This window comes from Trachemys scripta, chromosome 1 (genome assembly GCF_013100865.1).
Source record: "Trachemys scripta elegans isolate TJP31775 chromosome 1, CAS_Tse_1.0, whole genome shotgun sequence".
Taxonomy (NCBI): domain Eukaryota; kingdom Metazoa; phylum Chordata; order Testudines; family Emydidae; genus Trachemys; species Trachemys scripta.
Genome location: NC_048298.1, coordinates 80,060,710 through 80,088,264, shown reverse-complemented (window position 1 = coordinate 80,088,264; position 27,555 = coordinate 80,060,710). Strand labels below are relative to the sequence as shown.

Genomic DNA, 27,555 nt, shown 5'->3' with positions numbered 1-27,555 from the left:
CACAAATAAATACATATCTTGTTTTCCTGTTTACATTTCAAACATTTTATTCAAGAAGGAACTACTAGCCACAATGTATAACGGTTTGCCTTGGTAACAGTAGATAAAATAAAAACAAGTTGCAGAGCTAGGTAATTTGTATGACTGATTTTCCAGTTACGTTGAAAGTACTTTCAAAGATACGATATAGTTACATGCCTCTTTCATGGTGCAAATCCTGTTTGCTCACAAGAGATCCAAGGCAAGTCCCAAATGATCTAATAATCTATAGGGATATATTACTTCTCAGTTAGTCATACACTTTCTTCCATTCAAGTAGCAACAATGCATTTGCTTGTATTAACCAAAATTGTGCTCACTAAGGGCTAGCACTAGAGCATAAGCCAAAGATCTACCTTGAGCAAGGAGCATCACATTGTTTTGCTGCTCCTGGAGCAACCTAGGACTATGCACAATTCCCATTGTCTTTTAGTAGGAGTTGAGGGTGTAGAGCACCTCACAGGAAGCATCTGGCACTTTGTCCCAAAGACAAGTCAGTGGAGGCATTTTATACATATTACTCGAGGAAGGGGAATTTTCATTTTATGTTCAGTTCACTTCTTTTTTTTAAAAGATACTTTTAATGTACAGGAGAAACTCTGCAGCTAGTCCTGAAGGGGAAATTCACAATGTATGGCCAAAATAAATTATGGGGGGAAATCAAAATATGTTTGTGGTACGTTGGCACTTTTGTTTTAGAACTCAGTTTAGTACCGAGGTTTATTTTTCATTTACTATTAAGGAGGGTTAAAAATAGTTTTGTACTTTTCCACAAATGTATCTTTCATGGGGCTAAATTCTTCCCTGCCATACACCCAAATGGGTTAAAGTGGTGATTAACTGGATTATTGGATCAGAACCTTATCGTGTGTAAATGAGTACAGCTTCACTGAAATCCAACACAGGTATCCCCGTTTATACCAGCCGAGGACCTGGCAGCCAGTTAAGTTTACTAATATTAACATAGTATGATAAAGCTTTATTAAATCTATAAAAAATAAAACCAAAAAAAGAATTACCTGGCCCAAGTGGTGTTTGGCTCTATTTTAGTACATGATGGCTCAGAGACATAATATACTGTGATTGGTGGTGAACACTGACGCCCATTGGCCTTTATGTATACACTCTTGGCCTCTTTGCGTCCAGGTGGGAGAGAGACGCTCACCTGTGTGTCATTTAACACCTTGCTGACTTGTATGCTGGAGGAGAAAGAAAAACAGTGCAGATGTTTTTGCAGCATTTTAACTAGGTCAGAGACACTCAAGCTGTGACTCTAGAGCAGTGGTCTCCAAACTTTTTTGATCGTGCTCCCCTATCAGTAAAAAATTTTTGAGCATGCACCCCCTGCCGCACAGCAGGGCCAGCTCTACCATTTTTGCCGCTTCAAGCAAAAAAAAAAAAAAAAAAAAGTGCTCGGACTCCTGCACGAACTGCCGAAGCAAAAAAAAAAAAAGCCCCGCTCGGACTTCCGCCCGAACTGCCAAAAGCGGGTCCCTGGGTCTGATCATGCAATGCAATCCAAGTAGCATTAAACAAACTGACAGAAGCCCCCATCACCTCTCCATGTTACTGCAGGCAGGCCATAAACTGAAGAGACGGAGAGAGGAGAAAAGACTCCCAGAAAGAAGAAGTTACTCACCTTGTGCAGTAACGATGGTTCTTTGAGATGTGTGTCCCTATGGGTGCTCCACTGTAGGTGTATCTGCGTCCTTGCACTGCTGGTTGGATAACTTTGTTAGCTGTCCGCCCTGCCCGCACATGCGCTGCTCCTCACCTGCCACGAGGCTAGCCAGTATGTGCGGGCGACCCTCCTCAGGTCCTTCTCTACCACAGAGTCAATGACAAAAACTCCGAAGTAGAGGGGAGGAGGGTGGGTCATGGAGCACCCATAGGGACACACATCTCAAAGAACCATCATTACTGCACCAGGTGAGTAACCTCTTCCTCTTCTTCTTCAAGTAGTGTTCCTATGGGTGCTCCACTATTGGTGACTCCTGAGCAGTGCCCACCGCTGGAGGCAGGGACTTTGGAGTCAAGTCTGATATGGATGATAGCACGGTAGCACCAAATTTGGCATCTGCAGCTGAATCACCCAGGATGGCATAGTGTTCTGCAAAGGTATATGTAGATGCCAGGTCGCTGCTCTGCAGATTTCTGATATAGGGATACCCTTGGAGAAGGCAGCCAATAAGGAGATCGACCTTGTAGAATGCATGCATATTACAGAGTGAGGTGTTACATTGCGCAATTGGTAACAGAATATAATACAGCCCGAGACCCACTTGGAGAGTCTCTGAGCTGAAATCGCTGTACCTTTTGATCTATCTGCAACGGGGAGGAAGAGTCTTGGAGATTTTCTGAAGGCTCTTGTCCTGTCCAAATAGAAGGCCAAAGCTCTCCTCACATCAAGCATGTGAAGAATGGCTTCCCTATTATCGTGATGAGATTTGGGATAAAAGGTTGGAAGCTGATTTACGTGGAATATGGAAGTCACTTTGGGAGTGAACTTTGGATGTGGTCTAAAGCATGACCTTGGGGATGCGCCATTGGAACTGCTATTTCCCCTATCCTTCTTGAAGAGGTGATGGCTATGAGGAACGCTGTCTTCATGGAAAGGTGAGGTAATGAGCAAGTGGCCATAGGCTCAAATGGCCTTTTAGCACTAGGTTGAGATCCCATTGAGGAATGGGAAGTGTAGGTTGTGAGAAGAAGTTCATTATGCCCTTAAGAAACCTCTTTGTAGTTGGATGGGAGAAGACTGAGTAATCTTCTACCTGTTGGTGGAAGGTTGCAACTGCTGCTAAATGGACCTTTAGTGAACTAACGGAGAGTCACAATTTCTTGAAAGCCAACAGGTAGTCCAGGATTACCAATAGGGTGGCTGTTTAATGGGTGACGCCTTTAGGTTGGTACCCTATCTGGAATCTTTTCCATTTTTGCAGATAGGTACGACGAGTAGTTCCTTTCCTACTGTGTAACAGCACCTCCTGTACCTCCTCAAAGCAAGATGTCTCCATGTGCTGGCACCACGAAGGAGCCATGCTTTGAGCCAGAAAACCCACAGATTGGGATGAAGAGTGCATCTCTCGTTCTGCAACAGGAGATAAGGAGTGATTGGAAGAGTCATCATCGGTGGATATAATGCCAACTGTGACAAGTAAGGGTACCATGTCTGTCTGGGCCACGTAGGAGCCATGTGGGAGTAATCAGTATGATGTTTCCTTTTTCTCCAGGAGCTGTAGGCAATGTCTGGCTAAAATCTGGGGGAAGGATTGTACTATCTCTATCTAGAGGAGAGACTATGGAATCTGTGATACGAGAGGAGCACCTTCACCTGAACAGAGTCGAGGTTGGCTCCTATGAATTCTAGCCTCTATACATGTGTTAAGGTCTATAGGCCCAGATTCAGAAACAGATCCAGTGTGGTCTGGGTGATTCATTGGGCCTCTGTGAAGGACCGTGCCCTGAGAAAGCAGTCATCCAGGTAAGGATAAATCAGGATGCCCTGAGAGTGTCAGTGGACCGCCACTACCAAAAGGACCTTGGAGAATATCCTAGGAGTCGATGAGAGGCTAAACGGGAGTACACTGTACTGGTAGTGGTCCTGGCCCAGCATGAATCTGAGGTAATGTCTGAGACTCAGTATGACAGAAATGTGAAAGTAGGTGTCACGGAGTGTGGGGGGACTCGGGGCCCTGCACCCCCGGCTTCCTGCGATTCACCATGACTCTCAGCCAGCCAGTAAAGCAGGTTTATTTAGACGACAGGAACACAGTCCAGGACAGGTCTTGCAGGCACAGACAACAGGATCCCCCTCAATTAGGTCCATCTTGGGGTCCTCGGGCACTCCAGCCCCCTTGGGAGGTCAGAGCCCCGTCTGCCTCCCAGCCATATCACCAGCCAGCTCCCCTGTCAGCATTCAAAAACCACAGTAAGAACAGTCCTAGTTCGTCACAGTAGGTATCTTGAAAGTCAAGGGCTGAGAACCCATCTCCTTTATCTAATGCTGGAATAATCATTAATAGGATAACCATCTTGATTTTCTGTGCTTTGATGTATTTGTTGAGTGCTCTGAGGTTCAGTATGGGTCTCCAACCTCTCTTTTTCTTTGGATCAGGAAGTAGCAAGCGTAGAAGCCTTTGCTTCTGAGATGTACGGGCACAGGTTCTATGGCGCCTATGCTGAGGAGATGGTTTACTTATAGATGTAGTAGACTCTCAAGAGAAGGGTCCCTGAAGAGGGACAGGGAAGGGTGTTTGGAAAGGGGGTGGGAGGAGAAATGAATTGCATATCTGTTCTGGACGATCTCCAGCACCCACTTGTCAGAGGTTATCTGTTCCCATGTGCTGTGGAATGGGGAGAGATGGTCTCCGAAGGGATGGGCAAGGTTTTCCAGTTTGAGATGGTGAGGAGAGTGTTCTATGGGCACCTCGACCAACCCGTCAAAATTGCCACTTCAAAGTGGAGGGTTGAGATAAAGTCAGTTGGGGTCCTGATTACTTTCACCTGGAGAACCTCAGCTTCTTCCTCTGTGGCTCATAAGATCTTTATGATGAGTAGTGAGATGCATATTGCGCTGATCAGTGCTTGAACGGTGGCAGAGGACTGTACTTTCTTTTATAAATGGGAGTAGAGATCCCAAAGAATCGAAGAGTCGTCTAAGAATCCTTCAGCATGTGGAGAGACACGTCAGTCTTCTCTGCGAATAACTTTGTTTCCTCAAAAGGAAGATCCTCCACCGTAGTTTGGACTTCTCTAAGGAAGCCGGACAAATGAAGCCACAAAGCCCGTCTCATTACAACAGCCGTGGAAATTGATCATGCTGCTATGTCAGCTGCATCTAACACAGACTGAAGGGACATCTTAGCCACCCGTTGGCCCTTGTTAATTATGGTTTTGAATTGGTCCTTATGAGAGTCAGGGAGTGGGTCAATAAAGGAACAGAGTTTTGGGTAGTTCTGGTAGTCATATTATGCTAACAAGGCTTGGTAGTTTGCTACATGGAACTGGAGGGTGGCAGAATGTAAGATGTCCACCAGTTTGTGATGGGACTTTGTCACTTCTTCTTGTAATGGTATTTGTAGGGCTTCTGCCACCCTCTGTGACAAGTCCTGGAATAACTTGAAATCATCCGTCATCAATGGTGGTGGGGGTGGGGTGGATCACCATCTCATCTGGTGAGGACGATGAGAGATGGGCTTGGGAGTGACTTCTTCTTCCACCTCTGCCTCAATTTCTTCCCTTTGTCCTGGGGGTTCAGAAGCCCTCGAAGCCACAGCTGAAGAAAGGTGTCTCCTTGCTTGTTGGTATGCCATGCTGAAGGCATGGAAGGTTTGCTGCCTCTGAGCCTGCCAAGAGTCCCAGTATGGCCATTATGGTGGGTAGGGGCCCGGCGGCTGGTAGCATGGATGGCCAAACCAGGGAGACAGTGGATCAGGTGGGCAATACGCCTGATGCCCATAGTGAAATTGGGCCCAGTATGGCAAGTGAGAAGAGCATGGGGAACCCACGTCTTCCTTTTCACTTTCCAACTCCAATGATAATGGTGGTGCTATTTAATGAAGTTGTGTAAAGCAAGGAGACCTCGGTGAACCCGGGGCTCTGAGTGAGTTAGGTACCTGGGCTCCAGTATTAAGTAAGTGTGAATCCAGGCGTTGGACATCAAAAGATCCGTCACAAACCGGAAATCAGGCAGTGCCGATAGTGTCAGTACTGGCAGTGGTTGTCAGTGCTGAGCGGCTTGCACCAATGGAGTCGGGGATATGGACCTGGCTGCAATGTCCGTCGGTGCCACGTGCACCGGAGTCAGTACCGGTGCAGATGTCCGTACTGATGGAGCCTTTCCCAGGGTGGATCTTCTGTGTCTTTCACACTTCTGCAGTACCAGTGCTTCTTTGCCCATGCCCATTGGGCCCTTGAGCAATCCAACTTGTTCTGTTGGCTTGGTACTATGCGTTCCCTGGGTACCAGTTTTAGCCAGCTTCCGTGCCATTGGGACTGATTATATTGATGGAGCCAGGGATTGTTTTCGGCTCGATCTGGGCTCACTATGGGCACTCACAAACCTTTGTGGTCCTGTGAGTGGCTAATCTCTCTGGGCTCACTTCCCTATGACATAGAAAGTTGCCTTGAGAGTTCCCGCCAGGATTCTGGGGGTTGAAGGGCCAACTCCATGAGCAGGAGTTTAAGCCTTATCTCTCTCTTTCCCGGACCTGGGCTTCAGTTGTTGACACAAGTTACACTTTTGTGGAATGTGCTTTTCCCCCAGGCAGTGTCCAACAGTTACTGGGATAGATTCCTTGCAACTGAGGCACTTTTTGAAGCATGGAGAGATGGCATACCCTTGTCCTGAGGGTCCCCCTCAACAGGTTTGGCAGGAGGCAAATCCTTTCTTCTTCATTTTTCTTTCTTCTTATTATTTTTTTTTAGGCAAGGCCAAATAAAATGCAAACAAGGAAACAAAGGAAAAAAGGCTTCAAGGGAAGTTAAAATTAGCAAATCTAAAGGGAGTTAACAATCCGTGAAAGGACTGCTTTAGCTATGTCTCTAGCCAAGGGTGGTTGAGAAGGAACTGAGGAGGGTCACCCGTGCATGCTGGCTAGCCTCATGGCAGGCAAGGAGCGACACATGCGCGGGCAGGATGGACTGCTACCAAAGTTCTCTGATCAGCAGCGCAGGGATGCAGACACACCTACAGTGAAGCACCCATAGGGATACTACTTGAAGAAAAAGGGGTAGGAGGAGAAGGCAGCTAGTCAGCTGAATGAAGAAGTTGTGTGCCACAAACACTGCATTGTGGCTGTTTGATGAAGTTGTGTAAAGCAATGTCAGGTTTCCATTGCACAATTAGCATGCATCTCTCAGTGCCTCTGAAGTGACTCTTCAAGATTGAGTATCATTAATCGAGGGTAATCTAGTCTATTTCACTACGGGTTACACTGTGCAATTCTTATTCACATTGGTGAACAGGCACTTACACAAACAGTCTCACTGAGCACTGCACACTCTATGCACTCAGTTGTCACAGAAGTCTCCAGTACCGGCAGAGTTCTGAAGCAGGGTTGGGATTTGTTGGGGTGGGTCAAACATGGCGGAAGCATTCCTATGCCCCAACTATTTTCTGCCTGCTGCAAAGCCCAGAGGGGCAATGGCACCTGAGTACGAGACAGGGGAGCCTTCAGAACATCCCTTACTAGTACCAAGGGCTGAACCAGGATCACTCTGGCAGCTCCAGGATCCAGAATCAGACGTGCCCCTCCCACCTGCCCACACCATCCCTTGGGCTGTGCACTAATGCAGGGCTGTATTTCCTCCATTGTTTTCAGTGGGAGTTGAGAGCCAGAGCACCTTACAGGATGTGTTCAGCACTTGGCTAATTAAGGGGTCAGTCATGTAAATAATGGGCCACATTTTGCCCTTGACTGTAAGTCAATGAGAGCTGCATACTTGCCTGTGCATCTACAGGCAAAATTTAGCTCTGGGGTATGCGTGTAATTTTCTGTACTAAAAATATAAATATTTGTATTATTTGGACTCACTTGTCTTGTTTGCAGCTACTGGTTCCAGTCAACACCACTGTAATGTTTGACGCTTCTGTAAAGTTTGCTCCTTTGATTATCACGTCTTTTTTACCTAACACTGATATCCATACAGGTTCTATGGAAATATTGCAGAGAGGCTATTGGAAACAAAACAAAACCTGGTTAAAAAAGCAAGCTATTGAAAAAAACAAATGTTGAGCTTATGCATTTAAAATAATTTTTAAATGAATCAGAATTCATCTTTCTTGTTAATTGTAACATATTTGAATCCGATCCTGAGAGGTGCTGAACAACAACAACTCCTTTTCAAGTCTTCTAATTTTAGCAATGTTAACGTTTGCATTTCTACTGAAATAAAACTACCAACAGGAAGTGCAATCTAACATATTGATAGATATGTATCACAGAAATCCACTTTAAAACGAAGCTTTATATGTTACTGTTCCACAGTTCAGAAAAAGCACAACCTGAAACAATACCTGTGATCACTATAACTGAAAGAGTTCAGAGAAACAAACGGTAACTCTAGCCAATGGTATGGCTGGCTAGAATTCTAGAATGAAAAGACAAGAAACAGGATAAAGCTGGCTCATGGGACACTTTTTAAGGCCATACACAGGTTTTTGAATACTATAGAGCCACATTTCAAGGAAAAGTAATTTACATGTGCATCCTCCTGTGTATAAAAATGACAATATGTGTGGTGACGTCCCAATAGCTAGCCAAAAATGTTTTAAAGAAACATGGCCAATTTTAATAGTCACATTTCTTTCTGGACTTCTTATTTTTACTTACTATTGTTAAAAAAATAACATGTTCTCTAATTATTTCAGTTTGTTTATTTGGTGCATTTGACACCAGAGTGTGTGTAGTTAGTTTAGCTGTTTCCACTGTATTATAATCAGTTAGTCAGTTTCCTCTGTGCGCATTATTCGTGCAACAGGGGTGAGAAAAAAATATCTAAAAATATAGGAAGGTATGACTCTAAAACCACAAATTGGTTGGGGCCTTCAAGGGTAAATGATTTTTAACTATTTTTTAAAAGCTAGTTACATTACAAGTTAAAAATGACCCTTTAGGATTTCGAGTTTTGTGATTATCCAAATTTTTAATGAGTCTGTTTGTGGGCACAACCATTGACACACTCTCTTGCCCGGTTTAGAGCTTGGTTCAGCATGGCTGCTGAAATATCGAAAGCTTCTACCATATGTTCTCCAGCTCATTTTATGCATGTATGTCTAGAAAACATTGCTAATTTATTCGATGAGAGCACACTGTGTTCATCATGATTTGCTGCTTCACCTCTCTACTCTCAGAGCAGTGTCATTCACACCAGTGTTTCCTATCATTGTTTATATCCATGTGCAGAACGAATTTTGTTATGTGCACCAATATGGAGGTGATGTGTGACACATCACCTTCATATTGGTGCACATAACAAAATTCATGTGGTGGGGATGGAGCTGAGGGATTTGAAGAGTGGAAGGGGGCTCAGGGCTGGGGCAGAGGGTTGGGGTGCGGGGCAGGGGCAAGGGCTCTGGCTGGGGGTGAAGGCTCTGGCCTGGGGCCGGGGATGAGAGGTTCGGGGTGCAGGAGGGAGCGCAAGGCTGGGGCAGAGGGTTGGGGTTTGGGGGGGTGAGGGCTCTGGCTAGGGGTGCAAGCTCTGAGGTGGGGCTGGGGATGAGGGGTTCAGGATGCAGGAGTGGGCTCAGGGCTGGGGCAGAGGGTTGAGTGCAGGGGGTGAGGGCTCCCTCCGGCTAGGGGTGAAGGCTCTGGGGTACGGCTGGGGCTGAAGGCTTTGGGAGGGGGATCAGTGCTGGGGCAGAGAACTGGGATGAGAGGTTTGGGGTGCAGGCTTCCCAGGGGCTGCAGTGGGGAGAGAGGACTCCCCCCAGTCCTCTCTCCCCACTGCAGCTCAGGACCGGGGGAGAGGCACCTCTCCCCGGCTGTGACAGCTCCGGCAGAGCTGGGATGGGGTGAGGGAGGGGCTCCTCTCCCCAGGCTGCGGCAAGTCCGGGACAGGTCCATGCTGGGGCTGGCGGGGAGGGGTGCCTCTCTCCATTGCGGCAGCTCCGCACTTGGGCTGGCGGGAAGGGGCGCCTCTCGCTGCCAGAGCCCTGAGCCCCCACACACGGCTTAACAGCAGCTGCGCAGCTTAAAGGGAACTTAGATTCAGACCTCTAATGTTAAAAGAATTCGAGGTTGCTTAAGCCCCAAATTTGAACCACTTATGCTGTCTCTATATGATTTTATGGTTACAAAGCTAGCTGCACCTCTGTCCCCTCTCTGTGTGCACCCCTCAGGTCTCAGGATTCTCTCATAGACTGGGCCCTGGGCTATAATATTTTATGGATGGACCATGCTTACCCAGCAGGTCTGACTGGGCTCGGCACCTGTGATTCTTTCCTTCGGGAGCTGTGACAAATGGATTATGGTTAGGGCCCTACCAAATTCACAGCCATGAAAAACACATCATGGACCATGAAATCTGGTCTCTCCCCATGAAATCTGGTCTTTTGTGTGCTTTTACCCCATACTATATAGATTTCATGGGGGAGATCAGCGTTTCTCAAATTCGGGGTCCTGACCCAAAAGGGAGTTGCAGGGGGTCACAAGGTTATTTCAGAGGAGGCTGTAGTATTGCCACCCTTACATCTGTGCTGCCTTCAGAGCTGGGCGGCCGGAGAGTGGCAGCTGTTGGCCAAGTGCCCAGCTCTGAAGGCAGCACCCTGCCACCAGCAGCACAGAAGTAAGGGTGGCAATACCATACCATGCCATCCTTACTTCTGCACTGCTGCTGGTGGTGGCTCTGCCTTTACAGCCGGGCTCCCGGCCAGCAGCCACTGCTCTCCAACTGCCCAGCTCTGAAGGCAGCGCCGCCGCCAGCAGCAGCACAGAAGTAAGAGGAGAAGTACTGCAAACCCCCCCCACCACCACCACAATAACCTTACAACTGCCCTGTGACAGATTAGATCACAGAACCCCCCTTGGGAGCTGCCACCCCATGTGCCAAGACTACTTCTATCCCTGCTTTCCCTGCAAGCTCAGGACTCCAGCACCCTGTCTTGCTGAGCCAGACACTCCCGTCTGCTCCAACACAGACCCAGGATCTGAATTACTTGCTCCAAAGCTGCAGGTTTACCTGAAAGCAGCTAACAGAAGTGTTCCTGTCTTTAACACTCAGATGCCCAACACCCAATGGGGTCTAAACCCAAATAGTGAGTCGGTGTGGCTCCCCTCCTGCCTTGCAGAGGGAGCCCCTTGCAGGCACCCGAGTGGGCGGAGCCACCACTGCCTGTTCCCGCCCCCCGGAAGTCAAGGGGCGGGACAGGAAGTATAAAAGCCGGCCGCCGGAGCTCAGTCAGAGCCCAACCGCCGCAGGGAACAGGCGTGCCACCGGGAGCTCGCGGCCGGGAGACCTCTGAGACCCGAGACGGTTGCCCTAACTGGCTGGACCTGCCCCGAGCCCACTATGAGGAGGAGACACAGGAGCCCCCCCGCACCCAGTATTGGGAGGAGCCGTCGGGCCTGCCTCGCGCCAACTACAAAGACGAGGAGCCCCCAGAGCGCCTCCGCCCCTGCTGTTATCCGGAGGAGACGCCCGAGCCCCAGTGGCTGGATTTCCCTGAGGAGCTGCCGGACCTGCCCCCAAGCCCTGGACCAGAGGAACCGATGCTGCTGGACTGGCCCGAACCCGGCGTCACCAACGAGGTAGGCCCTGAGGGGGAACACGGAAGTAGCCCGGGGGTAGTAGACACATGTGAGCCAATGTCAGTGTGTTTCGGTCAGGACACCCCACTGACCAGCAGCGGCAGTAACTGCTGCTAGGGCCCCGGGCTGGGACGCAGTGGAATGGGTGGGCCTGCGTCCCCCCCTGCCACCCCCGCTCACAGGTGGCAGGCTCCCCCTCACCTGAAGCTCAGGTATAGGGACCTGAGCCCCTGAACATACTGCTTGTTTGCTCAGTCCCTGCCCCAGAGGGCCTGAGCCCCTTAACTGACTGGTACTCAGCCCCTGCACCAGAGGGCCTGAGCCCCGTAACTGGCTGTTGCTCAGCCGCTGCCTGAGGGCCTGAGCTCCCTGAACTGTGGGCCACTCAGCCCTGCACCAAAGGGCCTGGGCGTTGACTGTCTGTGCTTATAGTGAGTCGGTGTGGCTCCCCTCCGCCCAGAAGGGTCGAGCCCCAGCACAAACCTACTACACGTGGTACCAGAAGTGGGGACCCTTGAGCCCCTGCCCCTGTGAGAAGGGGCTAGAAGGGGGAGTGGCCGTTGCTCCCCCCCCCCCCGTTTGGCAATAAGAAAGGATGGACATGGAGCATTTGTTCCAGCTGCTGGCAGAGAGTCAGGAGCAGCAGCAGGCGGCCCAATTGCAGCAGCAGCAGCAACAACGGGCCGCTCAACTCGAGCAGCAACAGCAACGAGATGTCGCCCACCGCCAGCTACAGCAGGAGCAGCATGCGGCCCAGCTGGAGCACCAGCAGCAGTTGGTGCAGCAATTGCAATCCAGTTGCAGCAGCTGCTGGTTACGCTCCCTCATCCCAGCGGGGGAGAATGCGGGGACGCCCCGTTTAGCTGCTCCCTTGTGACTGACCAAGATGGGCCTGGACGATGACCCTGAGGCCTTCTTCGTCACTTTTGAGCGCGTGGCCCTTGTAGCCGGGTGGGCCCGAGACCAGTGGGCTACCCTCTTAGCCCCCTACTTGACCGGGGCGGCCCAAACGGCCTACCACGAGTTGGCGACCAAGGAAGCCCGGGATTATGACCACTGAAAGCCGCGATACTTGAAGCTCTGGACGTCAGCCCCGAGACCTTCCGACAACGGTTCCGGAGCCAGACCTACCCTCCTGGGGCCCGGCCGCGGTCGGTGGCCCAGACGTTAAAGGAGGCTTGCCGGCGGTGGTTACAACCGGACGCCTGGACGGCGGAGGAAGTGACTGAATAGGTTGTCCTGGAACAGTTCGTCCACACCCTGCCCTCCCGAGGGCGGGTCTGGGTGCTCTGCCACCGGCCGGCGACGCTGTCTGTGGCTGTTTCATTGATGGAAGATTTCCTCGCCGCTGAAAGTGCCAACGCCGGGTCCGAACCAGCCCTCAGTGAAAGGAAGGGGGGCACCCCAAGCAAACCTCGGCACCCGGACCGCCGACCCGACCCTCACACGGAGCCCCGAGTCCGGAGCACCGAATCGGCCCCTCGGACAGGGCCAACACCCCCGGGCCAGGGGCCAGGGGCCCCCAAGGGCTCGGCGGAGCCCTCCCCGGAGCCTGAGCCGAGTGGGCCTCCGGAGCAGGCGGCCTGAACTCGGTCCCTGTTTCGGCTGAGGGAAGATGGGGCACCTCCGGCGAGACTGTCCAGAGATGGATTGTAGTTACGGACAAGTGTGGGCGGGCCACAATCGAGCCCGGCCCGCCCTGAATCCCAAGATGACAGTCCCAGCGGCCGTTGGGAGTCGGACTACCCAAGCCTTGATCGACTCTGGCTGTGGCCAGACGTTGGTCCGTAACGAGCTGGTACCGCAGACCGATACACGCCTGGGGTTGATCCATTTACAGTGTATCCACGGGGACGTCTGACCCCACCCAAGTGCCTGGGTTCCCCTAATGATCGCAGGTGTCACCCGGAATCTGGTGGTCGGTGTAGCTCCCCACCTTGCATACCCCGTGATCCTGGGTCGGGACTGGCCAGCCTTCGAGGAAGTCCTCCATTCCACGCCAGCCCTGGAGGCTGACCGGCCGGGGTCCTCACCCGAGACCACCGAGCAGGTCACGGCAACCGAGGCAGATGTCACGGACGAAGCGGGGCGGCAGCCGGAGCCTGCCCTTCAACCCCCCTTCGACACCGACTTCTGTTGGGACCAGCGAGCAGACCCTACCCTCAGCCGCTTCTATGAGCAGCTCGTGGCAGTGGACGGGAGTATCACGGACCCCCAGCAAGCCACCCAATGGCCCCACTTCGAGCTGCGCCGAGACTGGCTCTACCGGGTGGACCGCGACCCCTGCACCCGGGAACCACAGACGCAACTGTTGGTGCCCCGTGTCACCGGCAGGCCGTAATGAAACTAGCCCATGATGTGCCGGCTGCCGGGCACCTGGGGCAGGAGAAGACCCTCGCCCGGATCCTAGCGCGCTTCTTCTGGCTGGGAGTCTACAGGAGGTGAAGAAGTAGTGCTCCTCCTGCCCGGAGTGTCAGTTGGTCGCTCTGCCCGGGGTACCCAAGGCGCCCCTGGTCCCCATGCCTTTGATGGAGACGCCATTCAAACGGGTCGCCATGGACCTCGTGGGCCCGCTCCCGAAAAGCGCTGCGGGTTTTCAATACATTTTGGTCCTGGTGGACTATGCCTCCCGATTTCCGGAGGCCATCCCTCTGAGGAGCATTACCGCCTGGACTATCGCAGGGGAGCTGGTGAAGATCTTCGCGCGGGTAGGGCTGCCTAGGGAGATCCTAACCAATCAGGGAACGAACTTTACTTCCTGGCTGTTACGGCAGGTCTGTACCCTCTTAGGAGTCAGACAACTCCGCACCTCCGTCTACCACCCGCAGATGGACGGGTTAGTGGAGCGGTTTAACCAGATGCTTAAGGGAATGTTGTGGAAATTCCCAGCAGAAGACCTCTGCCACTGGAACCAGTTCCTTCCACCCTTGCTGTTAGCCATCCAAGAGGTTCCGCAAACCTCAACGAAATTTTCCCCATTCGAACTGCTATATGGGCGCAGACCGCGGGGCCTCTTGGATCTGATGCGAGAAACCTGGGAACAGTTGGCCTCCCCAGCCCAGGGCCTCTTAAAATACGTCCTCCAGTTGCAGGAGTACCTTACCCAGACCGGGTCCCTGGCACGCGAGAATTTGAGGACAGCGCAGGAGCGACAGGAGCGAACTTATAACAAGGGGGCCCAAGTCCGGGAGTTTCAACCCGGGGACCGAGTCCTACTCCTCCTGCCGTCCAGTGAATCAAAGCTGTTAGCCTGCTGGCAGGGGCCTTACGACATAGTGCGCAAGGTGGGTCCTGTCACCTACGAGGTTTGGCAACCGGATAAGCGCAAAGGGACCCAACGATACCATGTGAACCTGCTGAAACGGTGGCATGACCGGGAGGGCCTCTTAATTAACCCTTACCCACCTGAGCCGGAACTGGGACCCTGTGTGCCCTCGACAGACAACACCCTGGCACCCCTGCTAGGTGAATCGCTTACCGAGGAACAACACAAACAGGCCAACTGTCTCCTGCAGGCCTTCAAAAAGACCTTCACGGCAGTACCGGGCTACACGACCCTGGTCAAGCACTCGATCCAGACCGAGCCCGGGAAAGTGGTCCGAGAGACAACACGGCCCCTGCCGTATCGGATGCGCGACGAGGTTGAAGAGGAGGTAAAGGCCATGCTGGCTCTGGGCGTCATTGAGCCATCCCAAAGCGAGTGGCGCAGCCCGGTGGTCCTGATGCCCAAGCCAGATGGCACCCGCCGCTTCTGCATCGATTTCCGGAGGGTAAACGCCATCTCCCGCTTTGACGCCTACCCGATGCCCCGCGTAGACGACTTACTGGGCCGCCTGGGGGAGACCCAGTTTATTACCACCCTCGACCTTAGCAAGGGCTATTGGCAGATTCCCCTCGATGAGACCTCGAAGGAGAAAACTGCCTTTGCCACCCCGACCGGGCTATACCAGTTCATTCGGATGCTGTTCGGTCTCCATGGGGCCCCTGCCACCTTCCAGCGACTGATGGATCACCTCTTACAGTCCCATCACGACTATGCGGCCGCCTACCTCGACGACGTGGTCATCTATAGCCGCCGCTGGGAAGACCATCTGCCCCGGGTTGCGGCGATCCTGAGGTCCCTGCAACAGGTGGGTCTGACCGCCAACCCCAAAAAGTGCCGTATTACCTGACAAGAAACCACCTACCTCGGCTATACGGTTGGGGACGGGCGCGTCAAACCCCTCGTGGGAAAGGTCCAGGCCCTTGTGGACCTTCCCACCCTGACGACCAAACGACACATTCGGCAGTTCCTGGGCCTTGTTGGATATTATCGACGGTTCATCCCCCAGTTCGTGTCCATAGCTGCGCCCCTAACGGGGCTCCTGACTAAAGACAGCCCCCGGCAGGTGCAATGGTCCCCGGAGTGTGAGGCCGCCTTCCGGACGCTTCAGAAGTGCCTCTGCCAGGAGCCGGTTCTGTAAAGCCCGGACTTTAATCGCCAATTCATCCTTCAGACCGACGCCTCCGAGGTGGGATTGGGGGCGGTCTTGTCCCAAGAAGTGGACGGAAAAGACCGCCCCGTGCTGTACCTCAGCCGGAAGCTATTCCCCCGAGAGAGGAACTACGCAGTCGTGGAAAAAGAGGCCCTCGCCGTGAAATGGGCCTGCGATGCCCTCCGCTTCTACCTCCTCGGGGCACCGTTCACCCTGGTCACGGATCACGCCCCCCTCCGTTGGCTGATGCGTATGAAGGACAATAACGCCCGCATCGTGCGTTGGTACCTAGCCTTGCAGCCCTATGCGTTTACTGTTCAGCATCGGGCTGGCAAGGACCATGCAAATGCGGACTTCTTATCCCGCATCGGGGAGATGGAAGGACCTGGCCCCGGTACGCGGCAGCCAGTCTTGAGGGGGTGTGTGTGTAGTGAGTCGGTGTGGCTCCCCTCCTGCCCAGCAGAGGGAGCACCCTTGCAGGCACCCGAGTGGGCGGAGACACCGCCGCCTGTTCCCGCCCCCGGAAGTCAAGGGGCGGGACAGGAAATATAAAAGCCGGCCGCCGAAGCTCAGTCAGAGCCCAACTGCCGCAGGGAGCAGACGTGCCACCGGGAGCTTGCGGCCAGGAGACCTCTGAGACCCGAGACCATTGCCCTAACTGGCCGGACCTGCCCCTAGCCCACTATGAGGAGGAGCCGCAGGAGCCCCCCCGCACCCGGTATTGGGAGGAGCCGTCAGACCTGCCTCGCACCAACTACGAAGGCGAGGAGCCTCCAGAGCCCCTCCACCCCTGCTGTTATCTGGAGGAGCCGCCCGAGACCCATTGGCCGGATTTCCCCGAGGAGCTGCCGGACCTACCCCCAAGCCCCGGACCAGAGGAACCAATGCTGCTGGACTGGCCCGAACCTGGCGTCACCAACGAGGTAGACCCTGAGGGGGAACACGGAAGTAACCCAGGGGTAGCTGACCCCGGTCAGGCTGTAGACACATGTGAGCCGATGTCAGTGTGTTTCGGTCAGGACACCCCACTGACTAGCAGCGGTAGTAACCGCTGCTAGGGCCCCGGGCTGGGACGCAGTGGAATGGGTGGGCCTGCGTCCCCCCCTGCCACCCCCGCTCACAGGTGGCAGGCTCCCCCTCACCCGACGCTCACGGAAAAGGGACCTGAGCCCCTGAACATACTGCTTGTTTGCTCAGCCCCTGCCCCAGAGGGCCTGAGCCCCTGAACTGACTGTTGCTCAGCCCCTGCACCAAAGGGCCTGAGCTGTGACTGTTTGTGCCCCGCCCTGATCCAGGGCCTGGGCCTACCAAACAAAATGTTGTCTTGTTGCTCAGCCCCTGCAGCAGAGGGCCTGAGCCCCTTAACTGACTGTTGCTCAGCCCCTGCCTGAGGGCCTGGGCCCTGAAGTAACTGTTTATTTGCTCAGCCGCTGCCTGAGGGCCTGAGCTCCCTGAACTGTGGGCCACTCAGCCCTGCACCAAAGGGCCTGGGAGTTGAGTGTCTGTGCTTATAGTGAGTCGGTGTGGCTCCCCTCCGCCCAGGATGGTCGAGCCCCGGCACAAACCTAATACAGCCCTCTATAACACTGATAGAGAGATACGCACAGTTGTTTGCTCCCCCAGGCATTAATACATACTCTGAGTTAATGAATAAGTAAAAAGTGAATTTATTAGATACAGAAAGTAGGATTTAAGTGGTTCCAAGTAGTAACAGACAGAACAAAGTAAGTCACCAAGCAAAATAAAATAAAATGCGCAAATCTATGCCTAATCAAACTGAATACAGATAATCTCACCCTCAGAAATGCTTCAGTAAGTTTTTTTCTCAGCCTGGACACCTTCCAGGCCTGGGCACAATTCTTTCCCCTAGTACAGCTCTTGTTCCAGCTCAGGTGGTAGCTAGGGGATTCTTCATGATGACTCCTCTCCCTCTTTGTTCTGTTCCACCCCTTTATATATCCTTTGCATAAGGCGGGAATCCTTTGTCCCCCTCTGGGTTCCCACCCCCTCTTTCTCAATGGAAAGACACCAGGTTAAAGATGGATTCCAGTTCAAGTGACATGATCACATGTCACTGCAAGACTTCATTGCCCACTTGCCAGCACACACATATACAGGAAGACTTACAGGTAAAACACACCCATCTGCAGACAATGGTCCTGGTTAATGGGAGTCATCAAGATTCCAAACCACCATTAATGGCCCACACTTTGCATAATTACAATAGGCCCTCAGAGTTATACTTCATATTTCTAGTTTCAGATACAAGAGTGGTACATTTATACAAATAGGATGGTCACACTCAGTAGATTATAAGCTTTGTAATGATATGTTACAAGAGACCTTTTGCATGAAGCATATTCCAGTTACATTATAGTCACTCATTAGCATATTTTTATAAAACCATATAGACTGTAATGTCACACGCCCACAACTCCTTTTTGGGTCAGGATCCCTACAACTACAACACTGTGAAATTTCAGATTTAAATAGCTGAAATCATGAAATTTACCATTTGTTTTAACCCTATGACTGTGAAATTGACCAAAATGGACCATGAATTTGGTAGGGTCCTAATTATGGTGACCCAAAACAGCCTTCTTAAAACAACAGTATTGTTTATTTAACCATAGGCATAAGGCCTAACATAAGAGAAAAACAATTTAAAAACAACAAAAGGTCTACATGTGCTACCTTGCCCAGAGCCTATCCATCCTTCTGATGAGGACCCCAACAGATCTAACTTCTCCCAGAATCCAACTTGACAGGCTCTGCATTCTCAGTCTTAAAAACCTGACTCTTGAGGGAGCATGTGGCTCTTTAAACCCTCTTGGATCCTGTGATCCCCTCTCCCCACAGGAACCAATTCCCTCCTGGGGACACCTGTTTGGCAGGCCAAATGGGACCAAGTCAGGGTATCTAAATGAATAGCTCTTACACTGTCTCTCAAGATTTTGCTGGATCCACCTCCCGCTTCCTGGATGCATTTCCTGACAATACTGCTTTTGAATGAACTCAGTATATGCATATAGTAAACCTGCCAATAACATAGACAACACATAATGTTCCTAAATTGTTACAGGCAACTCCAAATCCATCATAGATGTTTATAAAAATTAACTGCCCAAAACCTCTGTTAGGGCAGAGTTAAAGTTACCCACTGGTGCCTCATGCCCATCCAGAATAGTTCAGCACACTAAACTCTCTGAAGATCAGGAAATGAAGAGTTAAGATAAATGCCACCTCCCGCCCCTTGCAATGCAACCTTAACTGTGCCCCCGTGGTGCTGGAAATTGTTTAGTAGGGGTGATGCCATAATAAGTACACACAAAGAATAGCTAAGAGAATGAGCCACCATTTTTGTGCTGTGGTTAGTTCCAGATTTGAATTGCAGCATTTACCTGCATGCATTCCAGCTGTGTTCACTGTGTCATGTCTAGCTGTGCTGAACAGCTGTGGGATTAGTTGGAGCAGGTTGGCATAGCCATTATTGTGTAGGAGGAGAGGTGTACGTGTGGTGTCAGGTACGCCTCATTTCAGCATTAAGTTCCACAGGTTGTGTCAGGAGCAGTGCACAGGGGTCTTCTTGTCACAGGGACGGTTAGAAGTCCTGTGGCATACATGACTGTGATCTCCAGGGCTAAGTGAAGGCAATGTCTGAGAGGGAATCCTACAGGCCAGGGAGAAGGAGTGGGAACATTCAGCAAGTGTGGGCTGGTTTGTGTGGCACAGGTTCAACTGTCTGCTACACCTGACATAAACCCAAGTTTTGACTTAGCAAGGAGAAGGTATTAGACTTTGCCTGACAATGCCCATGTGCTCTGTTCCCAGAGAGTTCTGCAGTCTCAGTAGGGATACAGCGCTAGTATGCGTGTTATTGGTGTGTTGGAAGGTCACTCTAAAAGAGCAGGTAAGGTTGTGTTGAGGGGTGGTATAAATCTTAATTCTGCATTTCTCGGTTTTCTGACGTTTAAGTTTGCATTACATTAATTCTTCATTTCGTGGGTTCCAGAGATTTTTAATGTCGCTGAACTCAATGTTCTGGAAGAAAATGAGAAACCATGCGGCAATCTTAACGCAACATTTTGGGGGGGAGGGAGGGGGGAAGGTGTGTGTGTGTGTGTGTTCTGTTTTAATAACAATTTATCAGCTTCTCCATTTACCACAGCCCAGCTCTTCCTCTTCACTGCCTCTGACTCCTTGGCCACAGAATGCACTGGCTGTATACTTCACTGCCTCTACAAAGTCTCCTTGTCTCCCTTATCTCTGCCAGTCCAGCACTGCCAAGTCCTCCCTATGGAGGGCTGAGCATCAGTTTGTGTGTGTGGTGGGGGGGTGAGGGCAGCATGGGTTGAAGAGCGGGGCAGAGGATACAGGTACTAACACTGAGTAACCAGGGACATGTTTTGAAGGGTGGACAGGAATTAGGGATATAGATGGGGAGGGTTGGGGGGCAGGGCTGAAGACCACCCTAAATCCCCCAAGACATAGCTCTGACCCCCTCCACTTCTCTCCTACACTGCTGTGGCCTCCCTTTCTTCCCTAGAAGCAGCAGCACTAGTGAGGAAGGGTGAGCCTGGAGCCCCTTCCGCACTGCTGGAGGCATCATGGAGGGAAGGAGTCCCTTGATCAAGGAGCACTGAAGGGAAGTGAAGCCTCTAAGCCCCTCCTTTGGCCTGGTAGAGCAGCCATGGGAGGAATTTTTGAGGGATGGGGATTGTTGTAGGGCAGGGGGTAGGAGTGGGGGAGGTCACCGATGGCTCCACTTCCCTTCCCCTCCAAGTATGTCACTGGAGTGACATTATGACTTCCCTCCATTATGACTCTGCTCTGTCAGTGCTTCTGAGCTCCCAGAGGGCAATGGCCCTTTTGAGGATGACTTCTTGTTCATCAAGTATATGTAGAAAAATGGTATTTCTAGAAACCCAGTTTTTCATCAAAGCTCTAGTCATTGGAGTGGCTCTTTAACCACAGTATCTGGATAACTCCTTATATTAATATAGGTTGTCACCTGTGGGTGGCATGGCCACTGAGTAGCTGAGCCAGAGCACAGCCCTAAGGGGAGAAGGTTAGCAAATGTACAGAACCCCCATTCTGCACAGCTCTAGTCCCCAGTATTCCCTAGCTCTGCATAAAAAAAAAAAATCAAAATCTGTAAATGTTATGAGCAGCTCATGTTAGGGAACTATGTATCAGAAACCCCAGGACCCAATGACCCAACACCTTGCTTTCCTCTGATCACACTTAGTCTGATCACGCTCAGTCCCACTATTCAGGAAACCGCTGAAGAGCATGATCACACTACCCCAACTGCTTACTAGAGCCTTTCATCTTCTCTCTATTCAACAAATGCTAATTTCCTTGACAATACTTCTAAAGTAAAATCAGAGTCTGAATGGGGATTTTAGAGCACTTCAAAATATCAGCTCTTAAGCATAAACTTTGGTCTCAGGGCAAAAGGTTTGAGCTGATCTGGAGTTCTAAACTTAACCCTCAACCGTTTTTGAAATATTGCTTCTCTGAAGGGACAGTGAGTACTGTACCCTAGAGGAGATAAATCCTGAGTGGCTCAGATCAGTGTGCAAAGGATTAGGGTCATAGCTTGAGTGCCAGGTGTGTGCAAATAACATTATAAGAACCAGGTGATTTTGAAAACACATAATTTTTATGAGGGCTGTAAATCAGGAACGCTTTGCTCAAATAACCCCAAGTTTGAACCAGTAACTCTACCCCACAGTCCCATGAAGCACAACAAATTTCAAGACAATCCAAGCCAGCATGTGGATTTTTAAAGCACTTAGAATAGTCATCTTTTAAACAGCAACTTTCAACTTAAAATATAATGCAGGGCCTGATTCTCCATTACTCTGTTCCTGCAATTTGTGCATGGCCAGAGGATAGTGGGGAACTCTGATGCTTTAAGCTATGGCGGGCGCTTCCCATATGCAGGATCTTTGGCACAGCCTATCTGACCTCTGAAGTAAGTTAGAGCAGCTTCAGGGATGCTTTAATTTACACCCTGAATACCTGGCGCCCTGGGAAGCAGAGAATAATTACAGAGCAGTAGACGCTGGCTATACCCACATCATGCCAACAACCAATGCTCTACACCTGGAAGTGGGAGGACAGCTAGTGTAAAATCCTTATACCAGTTCTAAACTGGCTCGGGAGGTCCTCTTCACAGGGAACAGTCTCAGTGAGCCATTTCCACCCCACTGAGATCCCTTTAGGTTGCCAGAGCAGCATAAAAGGACATTCACAAAACTGAGTAACAAGCCCCATTAGAAAGTAGGATTGCTCTAAGTTTCATTTTACTGCTGACATATAAGAAAGGAGGGTGCAAGTTCAGCAGGGAAAAGGAGCTCATATTAAAGGCATGTAGGATACTTAAAATTTAATTCATTTCTTATTAAAAAGTAGAAATCATCAAACAGAAAGATGCTCAAGTTTCATTGCAAAATAATGCTTTTCCTGGGCAAAATGGAATTAGCTTCCTCACTGAACACAGAATCAAATTAAAAGATTTAGTGCTGATACTCAGAGCTCTGAACAGTGCTGACCCAAGCTACTTGGGCGACTGCTTCTCTACATGACCCCTGGCTGCCCACAACACCTGGAGTTTCTCTGGAACAATGAAACTATGATCTTGTGAATGTGGGAGAGACAGATGTGTCAGTAACCAGCCCCATGTCTAGATCACTCACTTTTGTGTCAGAACACCACCGTTAACTTCCCCACTTGCACATGCAAAACTCGTTTCTTCAACTCAGCTGAGAGATATTTTTAAACTCTTTGTAAGGTGCTCAGCTGCCACACTGATGAGTGCAGTATAAATACTTAGAGAGATACACAAAGAGAGGGAGCTGTCTGAGCCGCAGGACTTGGAGATATAGGGCCACAGCTTTAGCTGGTGTACGTCAGCACATGGTCACTGACCTCGATGGAGCTACACCAATTTACACCAATTGGTGATCTTGCCCACTCTGATTTGAATGGCATAATGCCTCAGCTGGTGCTGAGGGAAGTGTCCTGGGCAAAAGACTTTTGCTGCATCTTGGAAGATGTAGACAGCATTGCCCCATTATAGGTCAGCTGGTTCATGGGCTGTAAGGAAGCACAGTTCCCTACCTCAGCCCACTAGATACAGACCTCTCAGAGCAGGACTAGCCATCCTGTGCCCTGCAGCCAAATTATGGCTGTTCCCTGGGTGGATTGCCATAATTTGGCTGCAGGGCGCAGGATGGCTAGTCCTGCTCTGAGAGGGCAGAGAGTTTCTTGTGGCCTTTCCCCCTTTCTAATGCTCCCGTGCAGGTCCAGCCACTGTTTGACCCTAAAGTTCTAAAGCCAAAATAAAAATTCCAACCTTCAGAATAAAAGAAAAAGCAGGATTTCAGCTGCAGTTTTAAAGCCTTTTGAATGTTTCAATTGAGTCTAAACAATATCTGCCTTTCCATTGCTTTTTAATGCTTCAACAGCTTTTTCCATCACGGTGTCTCCAAGGGTACGTCTACACTTACCGGAGGGTCTGGCGGCAGGCAATCGATGTTCTGGGATCGATTTATCGCGCCTGGTTTAGATGCGATAAATCGATCCTGGATCGATCCCGGAAGTGCTCGCCGTCGACGCCGGTACTCCAGCTCGGCCAGAGGAGTACGCGGCATCGACGGGGGAGCCTCCCTGCCGCGTCTGGACCCGCGGTAAGTTCGGACTAAGGTACTTCGAATTCAGCTACGTTATTAGCGTAGCTGAATTTGCGTACCTTAGTCCGAAGTGGGGGGTTAGTGGGGACCAGGCCCAAGATAAGGCATGTGGGAGAAAACCATCTTTCAACAATTCCAACCGTTTACCAATTCCACACTAATGCACTTGGAAACGAGGCATAGAGGAGTTTGTTCTGTTCTCTCTGCAATGCTAACACTCTATGCACACATCAACTCCAAAATATTAATGTTCAGACGTGCACATACTACAGTCCCATTTTTCTGTTTGAAAAATAAAAATGATCTTATTATTTTGTTCAAAAACGTCACCATCAAGCCTAGCAGCTGGATTGAGAGGTAACTCATCTTGATGTATAAGGTATTAGGCGGACATATCCAGAGAAGTAGAGAAAAAAATACTATATGCCCCCTTAGCATCTATTTATAGCAGCCATGCTATCTCGCAGAAAATGAGAAACCAAATAGGTAGCAACTTTCTATGTACAGTAACTCCTCGCTTAACGTTGTAGTTATGTTCCTGAAAAATGCGACTTTAAGTGAAACGATGTTAAGTGAATCCAATTTCCCCATAAGAATGAATGTAAATGGGGGGGGGGTTAGGTTCCAGGGAAATTTTTTTTTGCCATACAGTACAGTACTTTAGTTGGGAGGTGCCCCCGCCTTACTCCACACAGGCACAGCCCACTGGCACTGGAGACAGTGAGGCAGGCAAGGAGGCTGAAGGTGCTGTAGGCTAGGAGAAGAACCTTGCGCAGCAGCAGCAGCAGTTTTCACTACTCTGCAAGCAGCAGGGGCAGGGGGCTCAACCCTTGGCCTGCTCATGCCACCCCTTCCCCCAAGCCCCCACCCTTAACCTGCCTCTTCTTCCCCCCCTCCTCCCCATTTACTCCGCACACCGCGTCCTCACTCCTCCCTCCCCTGCCTCCTGCCTGTGGCAATCAGCTGGCTTGCAGCGTTCAGGAGGCAAGGGGGAGGAGCGAGGACACAGCGCGCAGGCTCCCCCTCCCTCCCCTGCCTCCTGAACACCGCAAGCCAGCTGATTGCCACAGGCAGGAGGCAGGGGAGGGAGGGGGGGAGGTGCGCCGTGTCCTCGCTCCTCCCCACTCCCTCCTGCCCGTGGCAATCAGCTGGCTTGCGACGTTCAGGAGGGAGGGGGGAGGAGCGAGGACTCGGCGTTCAGGCTCCCCCTCCCTCCCCTGCCTCCTGCCCATGGCAATCAGCTGGTCTGCGGCGTTCGGGAGGCAGAGGGAGCCTGTGCGCCAAGTCCTCACTCTTCTCCCCTCCCTCCTGAATGCCGCAAGCCAGCTGATTGCTGCAGGCAGGAGGCGGGGGGAGAAGGGGGAAGGCGCTGATTTGTGGGGTTTGCCGGCAGGCGGGAGGCGCTGTGGGGGGGCATAGGGGAGCTGATGGGGGGCTGCCAGCTGTGGACAAAGCAGGCAGCCAAACGACGTTATAGTGAATCATTGCACAACTTTAAATGGAGCATGTTCTGTAATTGAGCAGGGACGCAAGATCAAAAACCAACATTAAGCGAGAGGATGTTAAAAGGGGAGTTACTGTAGTTATTATCCATCAATCAAACTCCTCTTCAATACCCACTTCTCTTCTGACACCTACAGTAAATCAGCAAACCACTGATGGCTAAGTTGAGAGCACCAATTGATTCTGTTTATTTAATTTTATCAAACATTTAAGATTGTTTGGAACCATCAAGAAAGTGAGAATGGTCTTGTGGTTAAGGCATTTAGGACACTGGAGATCTGAGTTCAGTTTCTGGTTCTGTCACAGAATCCTCGTGTGACTTTTCATCTCTCTTTGCCTCATTCTCCATCTGTAAAGTAGGGCTGGTAATACTTCCTACCCACCCTTTGTCTATGTACTTTGTATGGTGTTTGAGGGAAGTACTGTCTCTTTCTATGTATATGTACAACACCTAGCAGAGTGGAGCCCGAATCCTAGTTTGTGCCACTAAACGCTATTTAATATAAATAATAATTATTAATAACAAGTCTGTGCAATAATTATATACCAATTAATTCTCTTATAATTACCCTTGCCTTCCTTCCAACCTTCCCTCCTTTAATATGAGCATTTCCCCATATCAATTTGTGCATCATTTACATCTATCTAAAAATGTTAGCTAACCTCTGACATCTGTGTAGTAGCTTTCATTTGGGAAGCAGTAGTGGCTGGCACATCCCCTTGTTTATCAATCGGATGACAATCATCCTGAAAAATTCCAAACGTTCTGTCACATCAAAATGAATAAGAAACATACATTTGCTTAAATAATAAAAAAGGTACCACAGAAAATGTTAAGTTCTATAAATCCCAAAGAATTTTACCTGAACTTGCCCAGAATCATCAGGCTTGCAGGCAACAAAGGGAGAGAGATGCTTGCTTTCACAGAAGGTACAAACACGAGTGCTGATACATCTTGAGCAACTGGCAATACATAAAACAGATAGTTTGCATCAAATACAAGGATTAAGCAAATACATTAAGAAATACATTTGTGAACATGAAATTTCAAGTTATGCAAAAAGTAGAAACCTAACAGAACAACACTGTAAATCTTTAAACTATATTAAAATGAGCAAAACACTTATTTGTGTTATAATCTCCAGTGTTCTACCCACCAAGGAGAAAGAAGAGAGGCTCCCTGCAACTCTTCCCTATCTCAGTGTTTATTACAGTCAGAAAAGGAAAAGTGTTGATTAAGGGGTATAGGAACACAGGACATAGAACTGGAAGGGACCTCCTTGGATCATGAAATCCAGTCCCCTACTATCGCAGGCAACCCTGTCATATATATATAATCTTGTTCATAATCTACCCACATCCTGTATGAGTAACTCCCACTGCTCTCAGTAAGAGTTCTCAGTGCAAAATAAGCCCAGAATATGGTGCTAAAGAATGGATGTGTAGCTATAACTGCTCCTCGGGTTTCAATATTACTACTATTTCATTAGGTGTTACTTTCTGCTGTTAACATCATAACAAATGGCATCACTGCTTTAATAGGAGCAAACACCTTAAGATGAACTTCACACACTTTTCTGGGTCTTCTGTATCCATTCATCCAGGTTAGACCATGGGAGGGTACAACATGGCTCTCAGCCCTTACACAGGTAAAATGTCCGCTAATTTCCAGGTTACAGCCTTTATTATTTCAGTGGGAGTTAGCATTGTTATAACAACTCTCCTGTTGCTGCCAGGGGCTTATAAGAATTATCTCTTTTTATCGTTTGATTTTAAAACAGACACCACATGAAAGCAGCTTTATAAAGCCACAAAAAAGAGGAGCGGATATAGGCCAGGAGAAGGGATTTCTCGGCCTCTGGTGAAGTGCATCCCCCTTTTTAAATACTTTAAAAAAATAACATGCACACACTTCAGATACACAGCCCTTAGTGAACATATTTAGAAAACAAACTCTTACTTTTCCAACTGAAATGTTTTTGACAAATTCCAAGAATCAGAGATGAGTGTCACTTGAACAGCTGAAATAAAAAAGTTACCTGTATTAGATGTATGTTGGTTACCATGCTACAAGAAATAGCTGAATATTCATTGACTTAATCTTAGCAGCCAACATACACCAAGCTGCATCCTGGTTGGTATGTTTGTCCTCTCTCTCTCTCTCCCCTCACATATACACTTTTGCTTTATATAACAACAACAACATTTTGTCTTCCTACAGCACCTTCCATCCAAAATTCTCAAAATACTTTACACACTTTCATGATTTAAGCTTGGCATCACCCCTATGAGGTAGGAAAGTAGTAATATCTTCATGCTAAGAGACAAGGAAACTACCCCACAGAGAAATTCATAAAATCATAGAATATCAGGGTTGGAAGGGACCTCAGGAGGTCATCTAGTCCAAACCCTTGCTCAAAGCAGGACCAATCCCCAACTAAATCATCCCAGCCAGGGCTTTGTCAAGCCTGACCTTAAAAACTTCTAAGGAAGGAGATTCCACCACCTCCCTAGGTAACCCATTCCAGTGCTTCACCACCCTCCTAGTGAAAAAGTTTTTCCTAATATCCAACCTAAACCTCCCCC

General features: G+C 49.9%; 1 protein-coding gene across 1 annotated transcript in view; it reads right to left on the bottom strand.

Annotated features, from left to right (window-relative positions):
- PLXNC1 (plexin C1) overlaps window positions 1-27,555 on the bottom strand; it is a 102,791-nt gene that overhangs the window by 40,602 nt on the left and 34,634 nt on the right. Inside the window, exons 7-11 of the mRNA XM_034772823.1 lie at window positions 26,930-26,990; window positions 25,833-25,932; window positions 25,633-25,716; window positions 7,578-7,717; window positions 1,059-1,238 (exon numbers count right to left, since the gene is read on the bottom strand). Of these exons, the coding sequence (XP_034628714.1) occupies window positions 1,059-1,238; window positions 7,578-7,717; window positions 25,633-25,716; window positions 25,833-25,932; window positions 26,930-26,990 (565 nt within the window). The remainder of the gene's footprint in view (window positions 1-1,058; window positions 1,239-7,577; window positions 7,718-25,632; window positions 25,717-25,832; window positions 25,933-26,929; window positions 26,991-27,555) is intronic.